The sequence below is a fragment of the Passer montanus genome, unplaced genomic scaffold (assembly GCF_014805655.1).
Source record: "Passer montanus isolate IOZ18808 unplaced genomic scaffold, ASM1480565v1 scaffold3, whole genome shotgun sequence".
Lineage (NCBI taxonomy): Eukaryota > Metazoa > Chordata > Aves > Passeriformes > Passeridae > Passer > Passer montanus.
Window position 1 is genome coordinate 4,889,987 of NW_024367707.1, and position 20,095 is coordinate 4,910,081.

The window sequence follows — 20,095 nt, forward strand, 5'->3', positions numbered from 1 at the left end:
ATCTGCATTGCTGAGCTGACAGTAACATTCAGCCATTTCTGACATGCACTCAGCAGTGAAGTGCAGGTGCCAGCTAATGGGTTACTGTGTTAGTGAGAAGGGGACACACAGAGGGAATAATTCACTTTTTCTGTTCCTGCTGCCTCTTGACAGCTCTTGCATGCCTCAAATGAGCATCCGTAGCTCCCTCTTTGCTCGCATCCTGCTGTTTCATGAGGTTATGTTGGTGGGCTGTGATTTCAGAGAGGGCATGAGAATGAAGTCACTCCAAAGCTTCCCAAAGTAATGGAATTCTAATCAGTGGCAGAACTTTTCTGCAGTAGGGTTATAGCTGCATCCTTCCTTGGTTGTAGATATGGTACTCTACTCATTAAGCTGCATATGAAGGCACCAGTTTAACCTTAATCTACTGATTTTAGTGACTCTCTGGGAGTATTTTACACAATGAAATAGGATATCCTGAATTTTTTCTGTGCCACACAATGATATAAGTGCTGTTTAATTTTACCACAAGCTATCAATGCTGAAGTGACATAAACACACCAATCACACTTTGATGGTACACTTCCCCTTGGGCCCTGAAGTTCAAAAACAACAGAAAACTTGTATTTATGAGGAAAGGCAGGAGATGGAGCAAACTGGGCAGAATTGCTAGACATGTGGGGATTCTGTAGCTTTGGAACAGGATGAGGAGTTCCCTAGAAATAATAATTCACAAGTAATATATAGAAGCAACTACTCCTTGAGGAAAATACTGGTATTACAAACCTAACCTAAGGTTGCAGCACTCACAGTTGTGAAAGGTTAAGTGACAAATGATACGGGCCCAGCAACATTACTCACCCGTCAGAATCAAGCCACAGTCACGCTCGTACAACAGCAGTGCTGTCAAGGTTTATGGGACTGATACCTGAAAGCAAGCCTGAACAGATGGGGGACACGTTCCTGGTGAGCAACACCCACCCAAAAAATGAACTCTACTTCAGGCTACATCCCAAGTTGCTTCTGTGTATGAAAAAGCAGCACCAAGAGTGGAGTTTTCCAAAAGGCATCACTCAGGAATTGCAATTCTGCTTTCAACATGGGAGAAACATTAGTGTGGGCAGGGGCCAGGTTGAGTGTCTGCCTCAGTTACCTCTGTAACCCACTGTGGTCTGCTGGGGAAGCACATCCCGAGGGGTTTCTGGAAGGGGCCCGAAATACTTCCCAAAATGTTATCCCAGAAGATGTCATATTTATTCAGATATTCAGATTTATTGATGGATTTATAACTGCACATTATGACAGCTGCACTGATCAGATTCCAACCAAATTAAACTGCACCCTGATTTACATCTTAATTATGCAGGGCACAACACTGCCAAATATTAGGTACCCCCCATCAGCTGCTGAATGCCCATCACACCCCCATGGTCTGTAAGCACCACACAGAGTTCAAGGTACCTTTCAGGACAAAAGCTATTGCTGTGACAGGAGAAATGCAATAATTCCACATGGTTTTCTAGACATCACTCATGTCATCAGATGTCAAAATGAACTTGTGAACATGTATGAACCTCAGCGTAAAGTGCTCTCAAAACTGGCATGAGAGTGGTCACAGCAGAAAGGTCCATTCCCCACCCATTGGGCAGAATGTGTTTGCCACAAAAGGAACAAGAGAAAGGAACTGAACGTCAGCCCTGACAGACAATGGTTATGCAAAAGCACGACAGAAAATTTGCTGGCTTATTTCCTTTATTAAGCCCAAAATAACACCTTTATAAAATCCTGACTTCATGAATAAATCAAATGCCTTCATTAAAGAAACATTTACTGCCATTTTCTATACTTTATTTTAAGGCATACAGAAAAATATTTAACAAATGTGTATGCAATTAAATGCCAGGGACTGCTAATTACAGCCCTTCTGAATGCCTCTGCAAAACAAAGATACTCAATACAATATGTTAGAAAGGGTGGGGAAAAGAAAGAGAGGAAGCTGAAGACAATCTAATAGGCATGAGTGCAGATATATGCTGGCCTTTGGCTACGAGCAGCAAATAAGCCATCAGTGTTACCCCAAATGGCAGCCAAAGGACATTTTAGAGTCACATCCTTGCTTCTGCTTCTCTAATTCTTTTCCAAAACATTTCACCTCTAACTAATTATGGAATTTAATGACAGAATGTAAAGGACTGGCTGGGGTTGCAGGCCATTCCAACAAGACTTTAATCACATATCCTTCAGGTTGCAGAATCTTTATGTACTTAGCAGTGATTTATCATTCCTGGCAGAGGCAGGTACTTCAAAGGCAACCTTATATAAAAAATAAATTCTGCCTTTGCCAAGCATTGGAAAGAGCACTAAATTAAATTTTAAAATCAATTCCTACAGACAAACTCAGAGGGTTTGTCTATCTGGCCAACAGGCAAAAATTTATGACAGTACAGTTTTGTAATCAATAATAGCAATACAGTGCATGTTTCTGATTAGAAAAAATTAAAGATGCCAAAACAACATTGCTAAATATTTAGGCTGTTTTGTGACAGTCCCATTGAGCAGAAATATAAAACATGCATTTTGATGAATTTCCAACTAATTTATGTCTTACTATACTTTTTATTTTTCAAAAAAGAATATTAAAACTATTATAAGCTTTGTCACCTGCTGTAAGGCAGAATGATGTAATTTTATTCACTGCACATTTCCTGTTTGTGAGGCAAAAAAGCATAATTTACTTCTTTATAAAAGGGAAATATATATATAACTATATATATATATAATTTTATTGGTATTAACATAATGCAATACCATACATTGAGCAAACAGAAAGAAAACATTTCAAAATACATTTTTTAAAAGTATCTCCCCGTAAGATAGTATGAAATATCAAGTAATTAGCATTAACATTATTACAATACACCCTTAGCCAAATATATCAAGGAAAATCCACATTCTAATCACAGAGATAGAGGCAAACATCAACCCATAGGGGACTCAGAACATAATGATAAATACAATATCTGAATCTACTTTGAGTGACATCCAGACAAATACTGGCCCCAAAACAGCCCTCTGGAGTCTGGGTGTTACACAGAGAATACTTTGTGCCTGCTTGGCCAGGCAGCATCACTCACATGTTTTAGTCCTAGAAGATAAAGAGGAACCAAAAAGTTTAATGCAGAGTCTAATAAATCTCAGCGTGAGGTATCTTCTCCATCACCATCAGAACGAGTGCCAGCGTACCCTCTGGGAATTCAGTACAAACCATTGGATAAATGGAAGTCTCTGAAAGGTCTGTACATACCTTCACTTGACAGAATACACTTAGTTTAGCATGACACAGTAAGGAAACTTCCTTCACTAATGTGAAGCACGCTTAAATGACACGACTCTGTCTGGTTGGCCTGAATGGGTTCACTGGCGTTCAGTACAAGCAATGGGAAATTACAGTTACCATGGCTGAATCCCTCTTTAATTCCTCGAGGTGTGCAGAACAAGACTGAGTGACATCAAAGCCCTTCCCCTGCCAAGACCCTCTTCCCCTTCCGTTCTCCCGTGCGGGGGCAGTATTTTCTGCAAATGTGCTCCATGTAGACTGGATCTGACTTTGTGCCTAGTCCCATTGTGGAAAGGGTGCATTCTTCAAAAGACTGGCCATGCCCTTTGACACCTTCCTGGAGGCCTCATATTCAGGCATGTGGTTGTCTATGCTTTAACAGGTCTGTTCTCTGTTATAAACATCAAAGTTATTCGAGGAGAACTGACTTTCTGAACGGAGGCCATTAGGTCGCTTGCAAGAGGCTGAAGTTGAGTCTCCGTCGTGCCAATTCTCTAATGATAAGTTTATCAACCTTTGAGTCCAATCGGTTCAGTGCCAAGAGATGTGGTTCCCATTTGACATGGAGAGGTGCTATCAACTCTCGCAGTGTATTAGCCTAATATGATAAAGCAGTGATACAATATGTTGAAAGATTGGTGATGTGCCATTATTTCCATATCATATTAGTAAATTAGAAATACTATCATGCAAACAAGAGCAAATAGCAAATCTGGCATACAGTAGCAGCACTACAGAGCCTTTCTAATCTGCATGCAGCGATGCTCGTGAGGACAGAGACATGGCACTGTTCTGCTATTACACCTCACTCCATTAAAATATCCATCCCTGATGCAAAAGAGGTATTTAGGGCAGAAAGTTATATATTCTCTTTTTGTAGATATGTTTTTTTAAAAAGAACAGAACAAAGACCAATTAAAAAAACCCCAAACAACCCACAAATAAAACAAGAGAACAATACACATCCTAACCAACTCAGTTGGTTTTCTCCATGTTGAAGACACATTAGCTCATTTGGAAGCACTGGGAAAGGGTCACATGAATGAGGAGAATGGAAGCAAAGAATGTGCCCCAAATCCACCAAACGTGCTACAAACACAGAAAAATATCCTGGTGGCAACTTATGCGTGAACTAGAAAAAGAGGTGGCACAACACAATCTGGCTCCTTTCGTTCTCCTAGCTGACAGTCCAGCGTTGTGCAATGTTGGGTGAAGGATAAGATACAGAGCTAGGAGATCGTGTGATTTTGCAACCACACTGACATTACACACTTCCATAAGCTAGGGCTTGAGAACTCGAGAATCTTTGTGGACCTGTGTTAGCAAAGAAAAGAGAAAGAGAGAGGTGGAATAAACAGCATACAGCTAAATTGTTTACTTAAGAGTTTCTGTGTGGATATGCAGTCTCTGCACAGGCAGTTTCAAAAGCCTGGCTGCTCTCAGTGCATTCCCTATTCTATTGCCTACTACACTAAATTGTAATAAAAAATGAAACTCCATGGATCTTAACATCCATTGTCATTTTGAATCCCAGATATGAAAAGCTGGGGGATGTTTTGTTGTTAAAAAAAAACATTTCGGAAAAGACTTCAACTGTGCATAATGAAAAGACGTACAAATTAATTCCAATTTAACTGGTGGGATTTCTTTAACCCCTGTTAAAGAGATTTTTTTTTTCCCAAAAGACAGGATGGAAAGGAAGGAAAGCATCAAGCATTGCCATTTTATTCCTAAGCATATCACAAAAGGTCTGGAAAGCAGATAAGAAATATTTTCTCAGGGACAGAAAACACAAGGTAGAAAGAATCCCAGATGGAAACATTGGTGACATTTACTCCACACATGGCAGCAATTGGAAAATGAGTTTCAGAGAGGCAGAGGGTGAGCAATGCTACATAGAACTCAAACCCAGTTCAGCCTCTTCTCTATTACTGAGATTTCCTGGGACTCTGTGCGTCAACAAGGAGAGGAGGAAGAAGTGTGAGGAAAACAGTTTATATAACTAAATTCTAAGTATAGCAGTCAAGAGAAACTTTTACATAATCTATTGTTTAAAATAAAAAACCCCATTTGATTTCACAACCAAAATGAAAAAAACCCAAACCCAACGCCCAAAACCAAACCCCAACCCCCTGACAAACAAAAGGCCAAACCAGCACATTTCAGGACTCACGGGGTTGAGGAAAGGGAGACTTTGTAGACTACAAGAGGGAATGTTTTTCAGATTTTATCCTGTTCTATACTATGAACAGTTGTAGCATTGAAAATAGGAGTCTTGGATTTATTTGGAAAAAGGCACTAAGGGAAAGAGGATACTGCTGCCTCATAGGTATCACTTCTGCAGCTTCAGGAGATCCTGTCATCTCATGGCTGTTGTTCACACAACTTAAACACTAAGAATTCAGAAAGTTTGTTTCAAAGGCCAGGCTTTGGCAAAAGAAACTTCCCTTTTTATTAAACAAGGTGGCTGTGAAATAAAGGAGGGTTACTGAAGTTAAGGCAAGGACGTTATGCAGCAGATGTCCATACCCAGCTCTTGCTCATGCCCGGCTGAGTCTCGCTGGGACATGTCCTCCATCTGTGGAATAACTGTGCTACCTTCAACACATGGTGGGACAGGACTTGTTATGTACATAAAATTCAACTAAATATTTCTGAAAAAAAAATCTGCTAGTAAGACACACTTTTGCAAAGACTATTCTGTAATATTGCTAAGGTTTGATTATTATAGAAATTACAGAAATTATCAAATACTGGCAATTTTTCACTATCCCAGTTTGGATTAGTCACTGTGCATGAACAGCCTGTCATTAACCTCTTAAGGTAAGTGGCAGCATATGCTGTCCTATTTATCTTAATGTGAATATAATTCTCAGGCACTAGGGGGCTTTTCTAAATAGATTTTCAATATCACTTACGGATAGTAACTAAGTGTTTGAAAAATCTGTTTTTAGTAGTAAAAATTATTCTTCCTTATCCTTACAAACCCCACATTTTTTTCTGTATCACTAACATTAACAGGATTATTTATGTAAGAAATCTCCAGCATGTGGTTTTGTTTCTAGATAAGGGTTTTAAAATTTGTTTTAAAGGAGAACAAATACAAATAACAAAGAACAAGTAACGTGCTTTTGGACAGATACTTATTGACACTACAACTTATGAAACTCATGAGACTTGCAAACATTTTGAAAAATAAACCAACTGCCATTCACATACAAAAATGAATGTGACCCCGTGAATATAGCGAAGTGAGCTTACTGCATTTATCAACAAAATTATGTCTGCATTATGAGTCTTATGGAAAATGACTTCCCCAGAGCGGTTACAGACACAAAACTGTCTGCTCTAAATCTCTGCCTATTTATTTAGCTGATGTGTACGATGTGAGGAATTTTATATCTGAGCAAACCTGCAGCAGTAGGAGGTACTTTACCTATCTGAAGTGGTGAGACAGAATGCACCTGGGCCCTGGGGTGGGAACAACCCACCAAGCAGGAGCAAGGAGATGCTCTGCATGCCCTTCCAGGCCAAGGGTCAAAAGCCAATAAACATGGAAGCAAAGGCAAGCAGAAAGTTCTCATGAGAGAAATATTTGAGAGTCACAATCAGTAAGGTCTCAAAATGGCTCTGACACAACAAGTCCTATGTAAGGAAAGGGTGATACAAGTCTTTCTCTTTGAGACTAGACTATAAATAAATGTTTAAGGAACACCAGCAGTCACTAATGAGCAGGTATAAAGTTAGGGTTTTTACTCTGATATGTTTTTTCATAACAAAAAGCACAAGATTTTACCACTGCCTCTTAAGAGTACACTTTCTTATCAATCTTCACATTATATATTTTGCCTAAATAGACTGCAAGATACCTGATTATTAAATGGTATTTTATGACAACTTCTCTTTTCAAAGAAAGGTTGGGTTGAAGAATATCAGGTTAATTAACTTACTTTTAAAATTCATACTGAAGTTTTAGAAAATTTCAGACTTCCCATCTATAGTGACCATCAGTAAACCTGTACCTGTCTTTTGAAGATCTACCCTTTCCCTTATCTGATTTTGTGTAGCTATTTCTACATATTCAGGAGAAGAACTTTGACTGGAAGCTCTTACCTACTATCTAGTCCAATCATGAAGCATATCTAGTTATGCATTTTCCCCTGAAGGTAAATCTTTTGCATGAGTGATCAGGCTCCCAACAAGAATGAGTGTAAAGAACAACAGGGAAGAGAAAACCTTCCCCATGTGCCACAAACTGTGACCTGGCTGCTTCTGCTAGAAGTCCACTGGCAGATACATCTTCCTCCTTGCTAGGGAAATGGCTCAAGGCTCTTTGGGCAGGAATGCTGGCAGATCTGCTGCTCACTGGTGGGAAGCTCCCGCCACCTCCAGGTGTCAGACAGCTGCCATGCAGAGATGAAAAGGAGCTGGTAGAGCCTGCCAGTGAGACTGCCTGAGGAAGGAGGGATTTGGAGACACATCTGGTGCAGATCCCCAACACTCTACTACAAAGCAGCACCTCCCCACATTTTCCTGTGGGAATCCAGTTAGGTATGGAAGCAATAGGAGGAGTCAATACTCCTCTGAGGCTGCAGTAAAGGGCACTAAATCAAACAATACAGGAGTATGCTATAGCAAATAGCAAGTTTCAGCTTTTCCAACATCACAATATATGCTTTAGTGTCCCCCATGTCCTCACTGAGGAACAGCAAGAGCACAAATGCTCCATGGGAAAGCACCAGGGTGAGGAACAGGCCCAGGGAGGACAGATGGTGGTGTCAGCCCACGGACAACCTCCAGTGCCTGCTCCTCTGCAGGTGATGCACTCGGTCCCATGAGAACAAGGCAGTGGAAATTACAGGGCTCTGATCAGCAGGCATTTTTCCTCCCACTTAGCACAGTATTTCTAAATTGCAAATGTAACCCAGCTCTCCTATGCACTTCATGTAATACAGCTACTGCTAAATAACCCTCTGTCTACCCAGTACTAAAGAACTAAATAAACTACAATGTAGCACATTAAATTGCCAAATTACTAACTCTTACTATATTATTATAGTGTATTATATTATATTATTCCTAATTCTGCCCCTATTTTGTCCCTCCATATTAGATATATCTCATGGTTATTCTTATGCTGTTCAGATATCTCTCTAATATCTGCTGATCTCTCTCCTTCAGCTCATTACCAGGGTCTTACTGGAGTGACAGTTCACAGCTTCAAGATGGAGCAGTTTGAGTGTGGTTGTGTCAGAAAATAAGGTTATTTTTCAGAGTAGTTCATTTTGTAACCATTGCAAAGCAATACAAAGAGCTGCTCCCAGAAAAGGAAGCCCTCTAATTTGGGACATAACCAGTAAGACACAGTTGAATAACCATGTTCAGGGAAAAAAAAAAGAAAGAGTAGCTGGCTGAATTTCTCATAGTTTTATATAGATTTAGAAGGCATAGGATGTAATCACAACTTTAGCATCCCACTGGGCAGTTTATGAATTCTGGTAACGATATTAAAATTTCTGCATATTGGCACTGTAATTGCTGGATTACACAGAGACACAAGTCACATAAGCCTATGGGACAAGCCTCACCCAGAAGTCTATGTTACATCCCAAAGACAAGCACATGAGGCATGTATCTAATGGTGAGATTCCTTTCAATACAATTCTTAGTAAGCTAAAATCAGCCAGGCTATGACTGCAATGGCATATAAAGCTCAATTTAATCTACCAAACCTCCTGCACTGTTTATTCTGAGAACTGCTTGAAAAGCCATGTCCTTGTTTCCTGATCATAAAGCAGGAACCGTAGTTCCAGTCTATCACAGATGAAAGAGTTAATGTACAGCACAAAATGAGAGCTCTGTTTCCTGACTAATGCTTTGGACATCAACCCTGAAAAAAAAAGCAATATACTAATTTTTTGTGTTGTTATCAACGATTTTTTTAATAAGGAGTATTTAGGCAGAATTGGTCTTATTATCGTGACAAACAATTCTGTGTATTGCTTTATTAATTTTTTTTCAAGAAGTGCATTTCTGGATTTTTTTTACATTAACTTAGAGCTTTAAAAGCAGACAGAAATATATGGAATTATGATAGCATAACAAATTAAAATTTACAAAAATAAATTTTTAACTTCAACCAGTAGCCCCTTTGGTCAGAGAAAAGTTTAAGGCCCAGCAAGTAACATGATTGCTTTTTCTGGGGTGCTTTCCATACTGACAAAAGAAACACCAATGCACTGACAAAATCCCTGGTGTGACTCAGTAATACCCAACCAGACTGCCATGTTCCCACTGCCAGGCTGCATCCAAGGGCAGGGGATGGAGATGCTGTTCCTGCCACAGCTGCTGACAGCTGAAGCAACCTGCCATGCCTGGGACCCCTTCTCTGACTGGGTCAGTGAAAGAGGCACAGATCACCTGAACTCTGTAAGCTACTGACAGCATGCCATGTGCTTAAGGTAAAATGAACAGACTGAGAAAAAAGTGTTATCTTCTTTGTGCCACATTCGGCTGAGGTTTTTCAGCAGCTTTTGCTAAAACCTCCAAAGGGAATGGTGTCAAAACCTACTCAGGGAAAATTGGGGGAGCAGATTATCATTACTGTTACACTAACATTGATCATGTTGAGATATTTTAATTTAATTTGGAGCTCACTGGAGAGACCTACACAAAAAACATGGACTCTACTATTACGCTTCTGGCAAGGCCAACAAGTGAAATGTTGGCACCACTCCTGTCTGGTTGTGCTGTGTTTAACAAAGGTTTCCCTTCTCCTCTCCTCATGTTCTAGCACGTGTTTCATCTGTCAATCCAACTTGCCTTGACTGTTCCCAGCAAGTATTATTGTTCCGCTCCAACTCTATTTTTGACTCAGTCAGGTGTCTTTCAAGTTTGAGGAGGACCATATTTAGCAACAAAAATGCTATCAGACCTGAAGCCCTCCCTCCTATCAACAACCTGAAATATACTGCATAAAATTAGCATATAAAGAAACTGCTTTTAGAAGTCTTGCTTTTAATTAGTTTGGTTCCCACAAAAATAATACAGGAATCACCTTTCTTTTTCTAAACCAATGACTGAGCTGCTTTCTTGGCTATCTATGGTGTCTTATAAGCCCATCAGCCCAACACAGAAATGGCCTCCTTGTTTTCCCAGAGGAAATTCCTTGCCTATTTGAGAGTATAAAATGAAGAATTACTGATTTAATGTTTCACACCTGTGCGGTGTTGAAGGCTTGTACTTTCATTTGGTAAATTTAAATTAATTTTTATGAGAATAATTATCTCTATATAAAAAGCTTGCACTGAAAGGTTTTATGCAAGGTACTCTTCTGACAAGCCAAACATTGCTGTGCTGTTTGTTAAGAATTGCTTGCATATTTTTAATGTGTAAGAGCTGTTTTCAGAGGGGACCCAATTTTTTCATAAAAAGTGTATCTTAAGCCTTTCATATTCCAAACAATCCTATCACTAGTGTAATAAGAGAAAATCAGGGTTGCACAGGGATTTCATTACATTAAGGATTCCTGTTAGAGGAGTCAAATGCTGAAAACATCAGAAGCTCCTGACTGTATCTTAACTTTAAAGATAGCAATAAATAGCAAATTTTAAATTATTTCAAATCCCTGAACATGCTAGACTGGATGAGACATAGGATGGATAGTATTTCCTGAAGCTTGCTAAGACAGTAGTTCTGTATGCCCTTTAGGAGGGGAAAAACCAGCAAACTAATCAAGGGAGTCTTGTCATATCACCTTATGTGTTCAAGCTCCTGGTTTAATACTCTTTCTGAAAACCACAAGGCTGCCATTCATGAAAATGGATGGCAAAAAGGATTAGTCAGACTGGCCAGGAATCTAGACACAGATGAAGGATGCCATGCCAGGGTTTTATGGCCATGGGCATGCAGGAGTCCTTAGCCCTCCTTCCCAGCCTTTTCTGAAATACAGGCACCACCAGAGACCTTCTTGGTCAGAGGACATGGTGCACCCAGTGGTTTTCAAAGAAAGATCCTGATAAAATTCTTGGTGAACTGGTGATAACCAGTGTAAAGAGGTACATCTAACTCCCATCAATTCCTACTCTTCTACCAATTCTTCCACCAACTCAGGAGGTTTTTACTCTCAATGACCTCTGCACAAAGGTACAAAGACATCGGTACAAAAATTGCTTCTCTTTAGCCTCTTCTTTCCTAATTCATCCCCAATCATCTCCAAAACTGCCCATCACACACTGTTTGGTGAGGTGTAGCTGCCATACTCCTGTATGATGGCACTGTTCTACAGAAAAAAATAATCCTGCACTGAACACATTACAGCACCAATACGCAATTCAGGCCCTGGTTCTCTTCTGCACACCTGGCCCCTTCCCAGTGTGGAAGGGCAGAGCCTGGGGGAGACCTGCTGTCCCTCTGGAGGGATGGAGCAGTGCACAGGGCCCAGCAGGTACCAACCTCCCCACCCCTAAGGCACATCAAGCTCCTCTACTGGCAGAAACCACCAGAGCTGTGTTGGAGATGGACAATTCTCAAAGACTTTTGAGTTGTTAGAAGGGGTGTTCCTTTTCAGGAGAATGAAAACAGGATCTCTACAGCTTTCAACTGGAAATGAGAGTGCCATCATCTCAGAATGTGCACGACTACTTGCTAGCTTCTGCTACCTCATCCAAGTCTTTTGATCACAACAAGGGAAAAATACTTTTAGATTACTCAAAGTTAACAATATCCAGGGAAAGGGAAGTCTTATTAATGTGAGGGAAGCTGCTCCCCAGAGGGCTGCTCCAGCTCTGGGAGCAGTGGAGCACGGGGGAATGGCTGGTGTAAGATGGTGGCTGATCAGGCTGAGGCAAGGAAGAGGAGTTGGAGAAAGGCAGGTGCTGGGTAGGATGGAGCATCCACTGCAGCCCACCACTGACAGCTGACTCTGGCATTGCTGTAGCAATCTGCTGAGAAGTGGGGACACATTTCAAACATAACTAGTTTTACAAGAAAACTCTTGATCTGGGCAATGATTGGAGGGCCCAGCCTGCTCCCCTGGCAACCTCCAGCAGTGACAGCCCCCTGAGCTGCTGTGCACTCAGCCCTTGGTCTTGCCAACAGCAGCAGAAAGGGCATCAAGAGCCTCGAGGAGAAAATCCCTTACTATCACCACAACTGGTGACTGCTGTATGCAAGGGAATCCAAATGGACCAAAACCCTGAGATGCTGGGGGAAGGGTTACCTGTAAAAACAGCCACCTTTTGAAAATGGCAGGCAAGAGTGCCCTTCCCTCAGGGGATGGTAAGCCAAAGGATGCTTGTAAGGAGGGGTTTCTGCTGTCCACACCAGTCACATGCCTGAGCAAGGTTCCTCTGGACAAGCTGTACCAAGACCCAGAGCTGTTATGCAGGGATGTATTCCCAATAATTTGTTAACACACTATGGCTTTGGTTTGCTTAATTGCTTTTCACCAAAATATCACTACTAAACAAATAAAATATTATCATCTCTACAGCCTGAAAAACAATATCATGTAGCTGAGCTCTGTTCTTGTCCCATAACAGCAGCCCCCCTCCTATGCATTTCTCAAGCTGCTCAGTTAGCTATTGTCTTCTACTATTTTCTTCAGGACCTACACTGTCTTTTTTTACTTTCTTCTCCTCTGCAGTCTTGTACATGAATAAGCATTACACTTCTTTCATGCATTACCAACATCAAACCCAAACCTTTTTTCTTTTTTCCCTATCAGGCAGAAACATCTTATACCAAACAGCTCCCTTTAGTTCTCTTCCTCGATTGCACTCGTTAAAAATGTCAAATCAGCTTCTACAAAAACAGGGAACTAGGGAAGCTTGGCTTCTACCTACATAAAATACAGGAAGTAGTGTAGATAAAGCAGAAACAACAACAACAAAAGAGACTGATTTGTAACATCACACCTCAAAAAGCAGTACTGAAAAAGGCAGAGAAGGGCTGACAGGATTATTGTGGAAAAGGATTTTCCTGCAAGGAATACATGGTCTAGGGCTAATCAAGACTTCTCCCCTATAAACAAGGGGGATGGAACACAAGCCTGTATAATTCTAAAGACATAAATGCAGAAAAAAGGTTGGTAATTGCTTCTTCAAGTAACAGAAACATCTGAAAGTTTATGTGCTAGGTTTAACTAACTAGAAGAGATGTTTGTCTCTAGCCTGGAGTTAAAATGTGCAACTCCTTATTGCCACATAACAGAGCTCAAAGTACTCCTGAGTTCAAAATCAATAAAACTATTGTGTGGAAGAATGATCCATCAAGGGTTACAAGAAAGATACCTTTAACCCTCCCTAGAAATATATTTTTAGGTATGGTTCAAGGCAGGCTAACTGAGTTAGCTGGGATATGGGGCTCATCTCTCTTTGGTACAATCACTTGTTCTTGCAGGTGACTTTTTAAAACTCTAACTCAGAGTCTGATATCTGATATAGAACTAGACAAATCAATGTTTTGGACAGTTTTTGTTAAGCTCACAACTGCTGTACAAAATGGAAATGTTAGATTGCAAGAGTAAACAATAAAAATAACAGGCTTGGTGAATTTTTAATTTTGCAAGGATTTTTTTTTTTTTCAGAAGAATGTAGACATCTCTCTTAAAGAAGTTGTGTATCTAGTGTCAGTAAATGCATTCATCTTTCACAATAACACCAGGACTTGCCATCAGTACAACTGGGTATTCCAGAGAGTTATAGAGTAACCAAAAAGTTCAGTGTATATTATATGATTTATCTATTCAACACTTCTGTGGAAAAATAAGAATATTTAGATTTTCTATGAAAAAGAGAAGATAAGGCAAGAATTAATCTGTTCTGGTTATGTATCGGGTAACAACAGGTGGCAATGAAAAAAATGTTGGTGACCATGATTTATACACACTTCTTTGTGAACTATAAAATACAGCAAGAGCACACTCAGCTTAAGCTGAAGATGTTTAAAACAACCCCTGGGGTTTTGTGTGTGCAGAAGGTGTGTGCAGAAACCTTGGGGGGATTTCAGAACTGGGAGTCCACGGTGAGAAGTCTAAGTGCAGAGACCAATCTCCCCTGCTCAACCTGAAACTACCACAACCATTGGCCTTGGAAGGAGGAAAGAGAAGTTAGTAAAACCCAGGAGGAGCAGAGATGAAGATTTGGCTGTACACTTTCGGTCATTAATAACACTGCTAAAGATGATCAACACTAGACTAGAGAAATGCAAAACATATGAGGACAAAATAAAGAAACAGCCAAATGAATTTGTCTTTTAAAAAATTTACTCTATTTCCATACAGTACAATAGAGTAATCTGAAGAAAAATCAGCTAGTACTTTCAGAAGACAAGAGCTAAGGGGCCAAAAATAACTGTTGCCCCAACTAATTATGGAGATTAATATTACATGGTTTTCAACTTAATAATGAGGTTATGCCAGAGTCTCCTCCTTGGAAGACAACTTGCACTGGGAAGTATTTCAATGCACTGGCATGATCAATGCACAGAACATGGCCCCAGCATAAAATCCTGCCACGTGGTTCACTTTAGCTTAAAATGCTAAACTGCACAAATCTTTGAAATAAAGGCTACAGCAGCATAGGTGTATTTGCAGTAGGTTATGCTGTAAGAGAAATGTGACACTGTAGAAACAAAATACTTTTAAAACAGTTTTTCTAATTGGGGAAAGATTTATAACACCATCATTCTCATTTGTGGCACAGAATTAGAGGCTGATGGGATTTTCATTTCAAAAACCAATCACAACCTAATTAAACTTGTTCCATAGCTTATCCTCACCACTGCAGATTTATGCCCTATTTCTATTCTTCTACTTTTTGCTTCTATCTCACCCTACTCAATTTTGCAACCTACTCCCCAGCTACCCTGATGTTTCCAATTCCCAAGTACTACAGATCAGACTGCACAAACTGTTTCTTTTCTTTTTCAAGAAAAGGGGTAAATTAAGCCTCCACCACCTTGGGGGTGTGTGCTTTCCTTTGTTCATTGGGTTACTCTCAGCAACCTCCCACTCCCCATCATTCCAAGGAGCAGTGGTACTGAAAAATGCACACAGCCTTCTGACAGCCCTGGCAGCAAAGCCAACTCCATGTAGAATATAAAATCTCACCCCTCCATGACTGTTTTCCTCCAAGTAGAAACTATAGGTGCCATTGGTACTGTCTGCTCATGGCCATCCACACATGCCCTCATCTTTCCACATTCAACCTCCACTAAATTTCAGGAATAATGAAATCCATAAAGATCCAAGTTCTGTTCTCAAAACTGAAGAGTCTAATTTTTAATTCAAGTGACTTTTATACTCTCCTATATATCCTATAGTCTTTAGCCACAACAAACACAAGCTTAGTAAAATTGTCTTTTGGAATGGGACAGGTCAAGAAGAAGGTGGCTGATTCCTATATATCCTATAGTCTTATTTAGCCACAACAAACACAAACTTAGTAAAATTGTCTTTTGGAATGGGACAGGTCAAGAAAAAGGTGGCTGACAGTTCTGAGTTGCATTAACTGTAAAAGCCATTTCCAAACTGTGAGTCTTCAAGGCAATAATTTTTTAACTTTATGAAAACACTCACACTTCCTTCCACCTTCTAACAATAGTTCAGAAATAATTGTACCAAAAATTTCAGCCATGCTCAGAACTTGTTGCATTAACAAAATTTCCAAACTGTGAGTCTTCACAGCAATAATTATTTAATTTTATGAAAACACTCACACTTCCTTCCACCTTCTAACAATAGTTCAGAAATAATTGTACCAAACATTTCAGCCATGCTTTAAACAAGTATTCCCAGGAAAGCTAAACCACATCTTTTTTTCCTCTTATTTTACTACAAAGACATTTTACAGGTATTTTACAAATTGTGCAAGGCTTTAATAAAATGAATTTTCTGAACTTCTTACAATTTGCATAGATGCAGGGATAATCTGTTTATGCTGTAAGATTCATTACAGCCACTATAAGATGTCCTTATCTGCTGGCAGAATTTGTGAACTCAAGGTTAAAACACAAAGTGAACAAAGAACTTGGAAACTATTGATTTATTAATCCATAATGCAGTAGTGTCTAAAGTGCCTTTGTGTTAGTTGGGTCTTTTTTATTAATTTTATTGTTATTCCACAGTCTCACCATTTCATACACCCTGTTAAATTTTCAGTGTCTTGGTATAAAAAATTTTTGGTATGGTTAAATTAGTCTAGTTCATTAATAAGTATTTCTAGCCTCTAAAATAATCACGTGAAACTGTTGAGGATACATTAAGAAACAGGACATTAAATATCTAAATCATGCAGTGACACTGGAGAAGGTAAGCAGAACAATGTAAAAAAATTAGTAATTCACTCTTGGATAGTTTTAGTTTGGAGTGCAAAATCTAAATGGAATTTTCCCAAGGCTCTTTACATAGCCAGAAGTAAATAATTAAAATTCTCTCTTCTGTCTTCTAAAGAAACAGAAACTAGCAACTCCAGTTGTCTTTAAAGCCAGTACAATAAAGTTAGAAATATAAATGTTTTGCTGTAAAATTATGTACATGTACTTAGCTTAATGCAAAAAAAAAAAAGAAGACAATATCTTGAGAATATTTTTTTTTAATTAGAAGTTTAAAATAAATGGCCAGACACATTCTAGCAGGGAGAAAAGAAGCAGGAACTCTCAGAATAATCAGCTTCAAGCCTTTTATAGATTTAGTATGATTTTTAGATTGGCTTTCAAGTGTGCATATTAGTACAGCAAAAAAATCTCACTTTAATGGCAAGTGTAGAAGCTATTGAAATACTGTTATGTGAATTCTAAACTAGATTTTACCACTTTTACTACAGGAAAACACTCTCTAATTGTGTCTTATATTCACCATCTCTCAAGTATTCCATAAAGACCACTTTGCACATGTAGGAAATCCCACTAACAGGGGATTCTGGCATTGCCAAGCCCCTGGGTACCGTGCCAGGAGCTGTTCCTGGAGTCTCCCCAAGCCATCCCTCCTCACTTGAAATCTGAGCTCCTCTCAACCTGGAACTAAAAGCACAAGGATCCCCAGATGAGTTTTCTTACTTACTCTCATTAGCTGTACTGGGTAAAGAGATCAGAGTAACCTTCCTGCCCTTGCCACTGCCTCATCTCTGTCCATCCCCGAATTTAAAGCCAGGAGAAATCTCCTAAGTGAGGATTCCTTAATTTTGCTTCCTCCATTTTGCTTCCTCCTTGAGACCGGTAAATCATCTCATGATTAAATGAACGTTTCAAAAACTGAAAGATGGTTTAAATTGAAGTTTTTTGGCAGCCTCTCTCCCTTCTCTCCGATGGTGATAACAACTCAAATACTTTTAAAGAAATCAGTGGTGATATTTTATATTCCAAAAGCCTGAAGTTTATCCCTCCGGAATCCAGAACAGAAGAGATAATTAGCTGATATTATTTTGTGCCAGCGGTACTCAAAAAGTGAAGCCAGAAAGTAAAAAATCTGCTTAAAACGCAGTAATTTTCTTTATGTAAATACCGTAAAATCCTGCAGAGAACTTGTTTCATGCTTTGTTCATAAAATCATTGTATTTAATAGCACCACACATGTACAAGGATGCTGGACTGTTAACTATCCAACAGATTTCAAAATTCGCAAATTTGGGGCACAAAAGGAGACAAAAAATATTTATCTACTTGTTTTTGAACTACCTGTTTTAAAAACAAAGGTAGGAACCTATTTTATTAATAATGAATGAGAACTGCAAAACTGCCTGATTATAGGGCTTGTTTGTTTACACTGTATTATCACATTTGTTTCAAGAGAACTGGAAAATCTGAATTAATTCTTAATAGAAGATCTTACAAATTAAACACATATGGCTACTATAAACTCTGAGCATTAAACACTTTTGAGGGATGGATGGAATCCCAAGTCACAAAAGAAGGAGCCTTCAGCTCCGCACTTATCTCCAGGCAACATCTTCCTGGCTATTTAGATGCAGAAGGTCTGTGACACAGGGAACCATGTTTTCCTTCTAGAAGTTCAGCTCTCAGAAATAAACAATACCAGCCACCTTCCCTACCCAAGGTGTCCTCTGACAGCAAAGCCAAGCCCAGATGGAGGAGCCACCAGAGGCTCCCTGTTAAAGGGAGGGGCTGCCCTATGTGGGGCTCCCCTGAGGCTGCTCTGCACCCACAAACAGCCCCAGATGGCACCAAGAGCCTGAACAGTGCAAGAGAATAAACTTCTTAAAATCCACAGGCTGCAAAGTGTGAGGAAGCATCTCCTAGACTGCTGGAGGACAGTCTCGAGCCAGAATGATCTGGAGGGATGAAATCCCTTGCCAAGATTTATATAACAATATGGTAAATGCTGTGCTAACAGACACAGAACCTGGCAAACACAAGGTTGTTTTGTTTTTTTTTTTACCTAATCAGGCTATTAGTTTTACAAAATGTCATATATATTTGTTGGTTGTTTTTAGCCCAATTAATTTGACATTTTAATTCAGCTGAGGCTGTTAACATGAGCTACTTAATGCAGATAGGTAAGAGCCCAGAAAAAAACCGGAAAAACTACAATTAGAAAAACAACCAAGAAAAACAACCACTAAGCAGAAAACCATCTGGGACACTGTACAGCCCCAAGTGAAATAAGAAATACAGTATGGTTGCCAAACAGATGCCTATCACAGTACAGAGCATAAAACAGCCAGGGCAGAGCAAGCTCCCTGGTCTCAACCAGATGTGCTGCACCCAGCTTGGACACTGCCATGGCAGAAGGGATGGGAGTCAGCCTGGAAAACCCAGGGAAGCTCAGCAAGAGCAGTCAGAGGCCCAGCAAACACTAAGTATGGGAAAAACTAAACCAACCTTCACAGCAACCTTTCCGCTTGGAAGAAGGGCTGCTGTAATGGAGCAGTCTGTTTTCTGTGCCATAAGGAAATGGAAATGCCAGGCTTAAATTGCAGAGGGAACAATTCAATATCCATTAGCAAGAAAAAATAAAATAATTCCTTCCCAAAACAACAAAGAGGAAAAGCAGTGTCTGGAAGGAATGAAGAATGCTCACCCCAGGGGTGTTTAAGATTTGGAAGGTATGGCAGCTCCAGATCTTTATGGCAGAGCTACAATGGATTATCTTCCAAATAATTTCCAGCTCCCTGGCTCTGAGACACACACGTCACACTTACAGCTTTGCCAGGGTCTTTGCAGGGACCAAGATTTTAACCTATATACACTGCTCTCCTGCACTGGAAAAGTTTAGGAAACCAGTAAGGAGATTAAGATGCCAAACAGCATCTAGTGCCCCTGTCCAGGGGTATCCAAGGAAGTTGCATAGGGTTGGCAGGTTAGACACAAGATCTGTGACCCTCTGGAGCAGCAGCTAGTGACTGCAAGGAAAGGCAGCCAGAAGGCCAGGCTAGCAAAAAAATCATCCTACAACATTGATTGCATAGACCTCCATGAAAATAATAATCTTAAATCCAAAAATTCTGAAGACTTCTTTTTAAAAAAATAATTTATAGTCAACTGCTTCATAACAAATGTGGCTTTTCTAGAGTCTTCTGTCCAGCAAAAAAAAATGTTGGCAGGATGCTGACCGTTTGCACTGAAGTCTTTAATAGCCTATCCCGCTTCCCATGATGAACATTAATTAAACAATGATACAGGTTTACATGGTGACCCTCCAGACATTCAGCATGATAGCAGTTTAATAAAACTATATCTCTCCCATGTCCTTCCAAGCACTACTGACTCAAGTTCATCCTTGTTATAATGATTGCCTTGAAAGAACATGAGAGCCAC

General features: G+C 39.8%; 1 protein-coding gene across 6 annotated transcripts in view; it reads right to left on the reverse strand.

Moving 5' to 3' along the window:
- Positions 1–20,095, reverse strand: part of CNKSR2 (connector enhancer of kinase suppressor of Ras 2) — a 206,460-nt gene that overhangs the window by 11,435 nt on the left and 174,930 nt on the right. Inside the window, exon 21 of one of the 6 annotated variants that reach the window (XM_039714279.1) lies at positions 1,230–3,917. The exons of 4 other annotated variants lie outside the window; for them this stretch is intronic. In XM_039714279.1, the coding sequence (XP_039570213.1) occupies positions 3,913–3,917 (5 nt within the window). In that variant the 3' untranslated portion in view covers positions 1,230–3,912. Of the gene's footprint in view, positions 1–1,229; positions 4,634–20,095 lie in introns of those variants that run through there. One more of the 6 variants, XM_039714278.1, reaches the window with a different exon arrangement.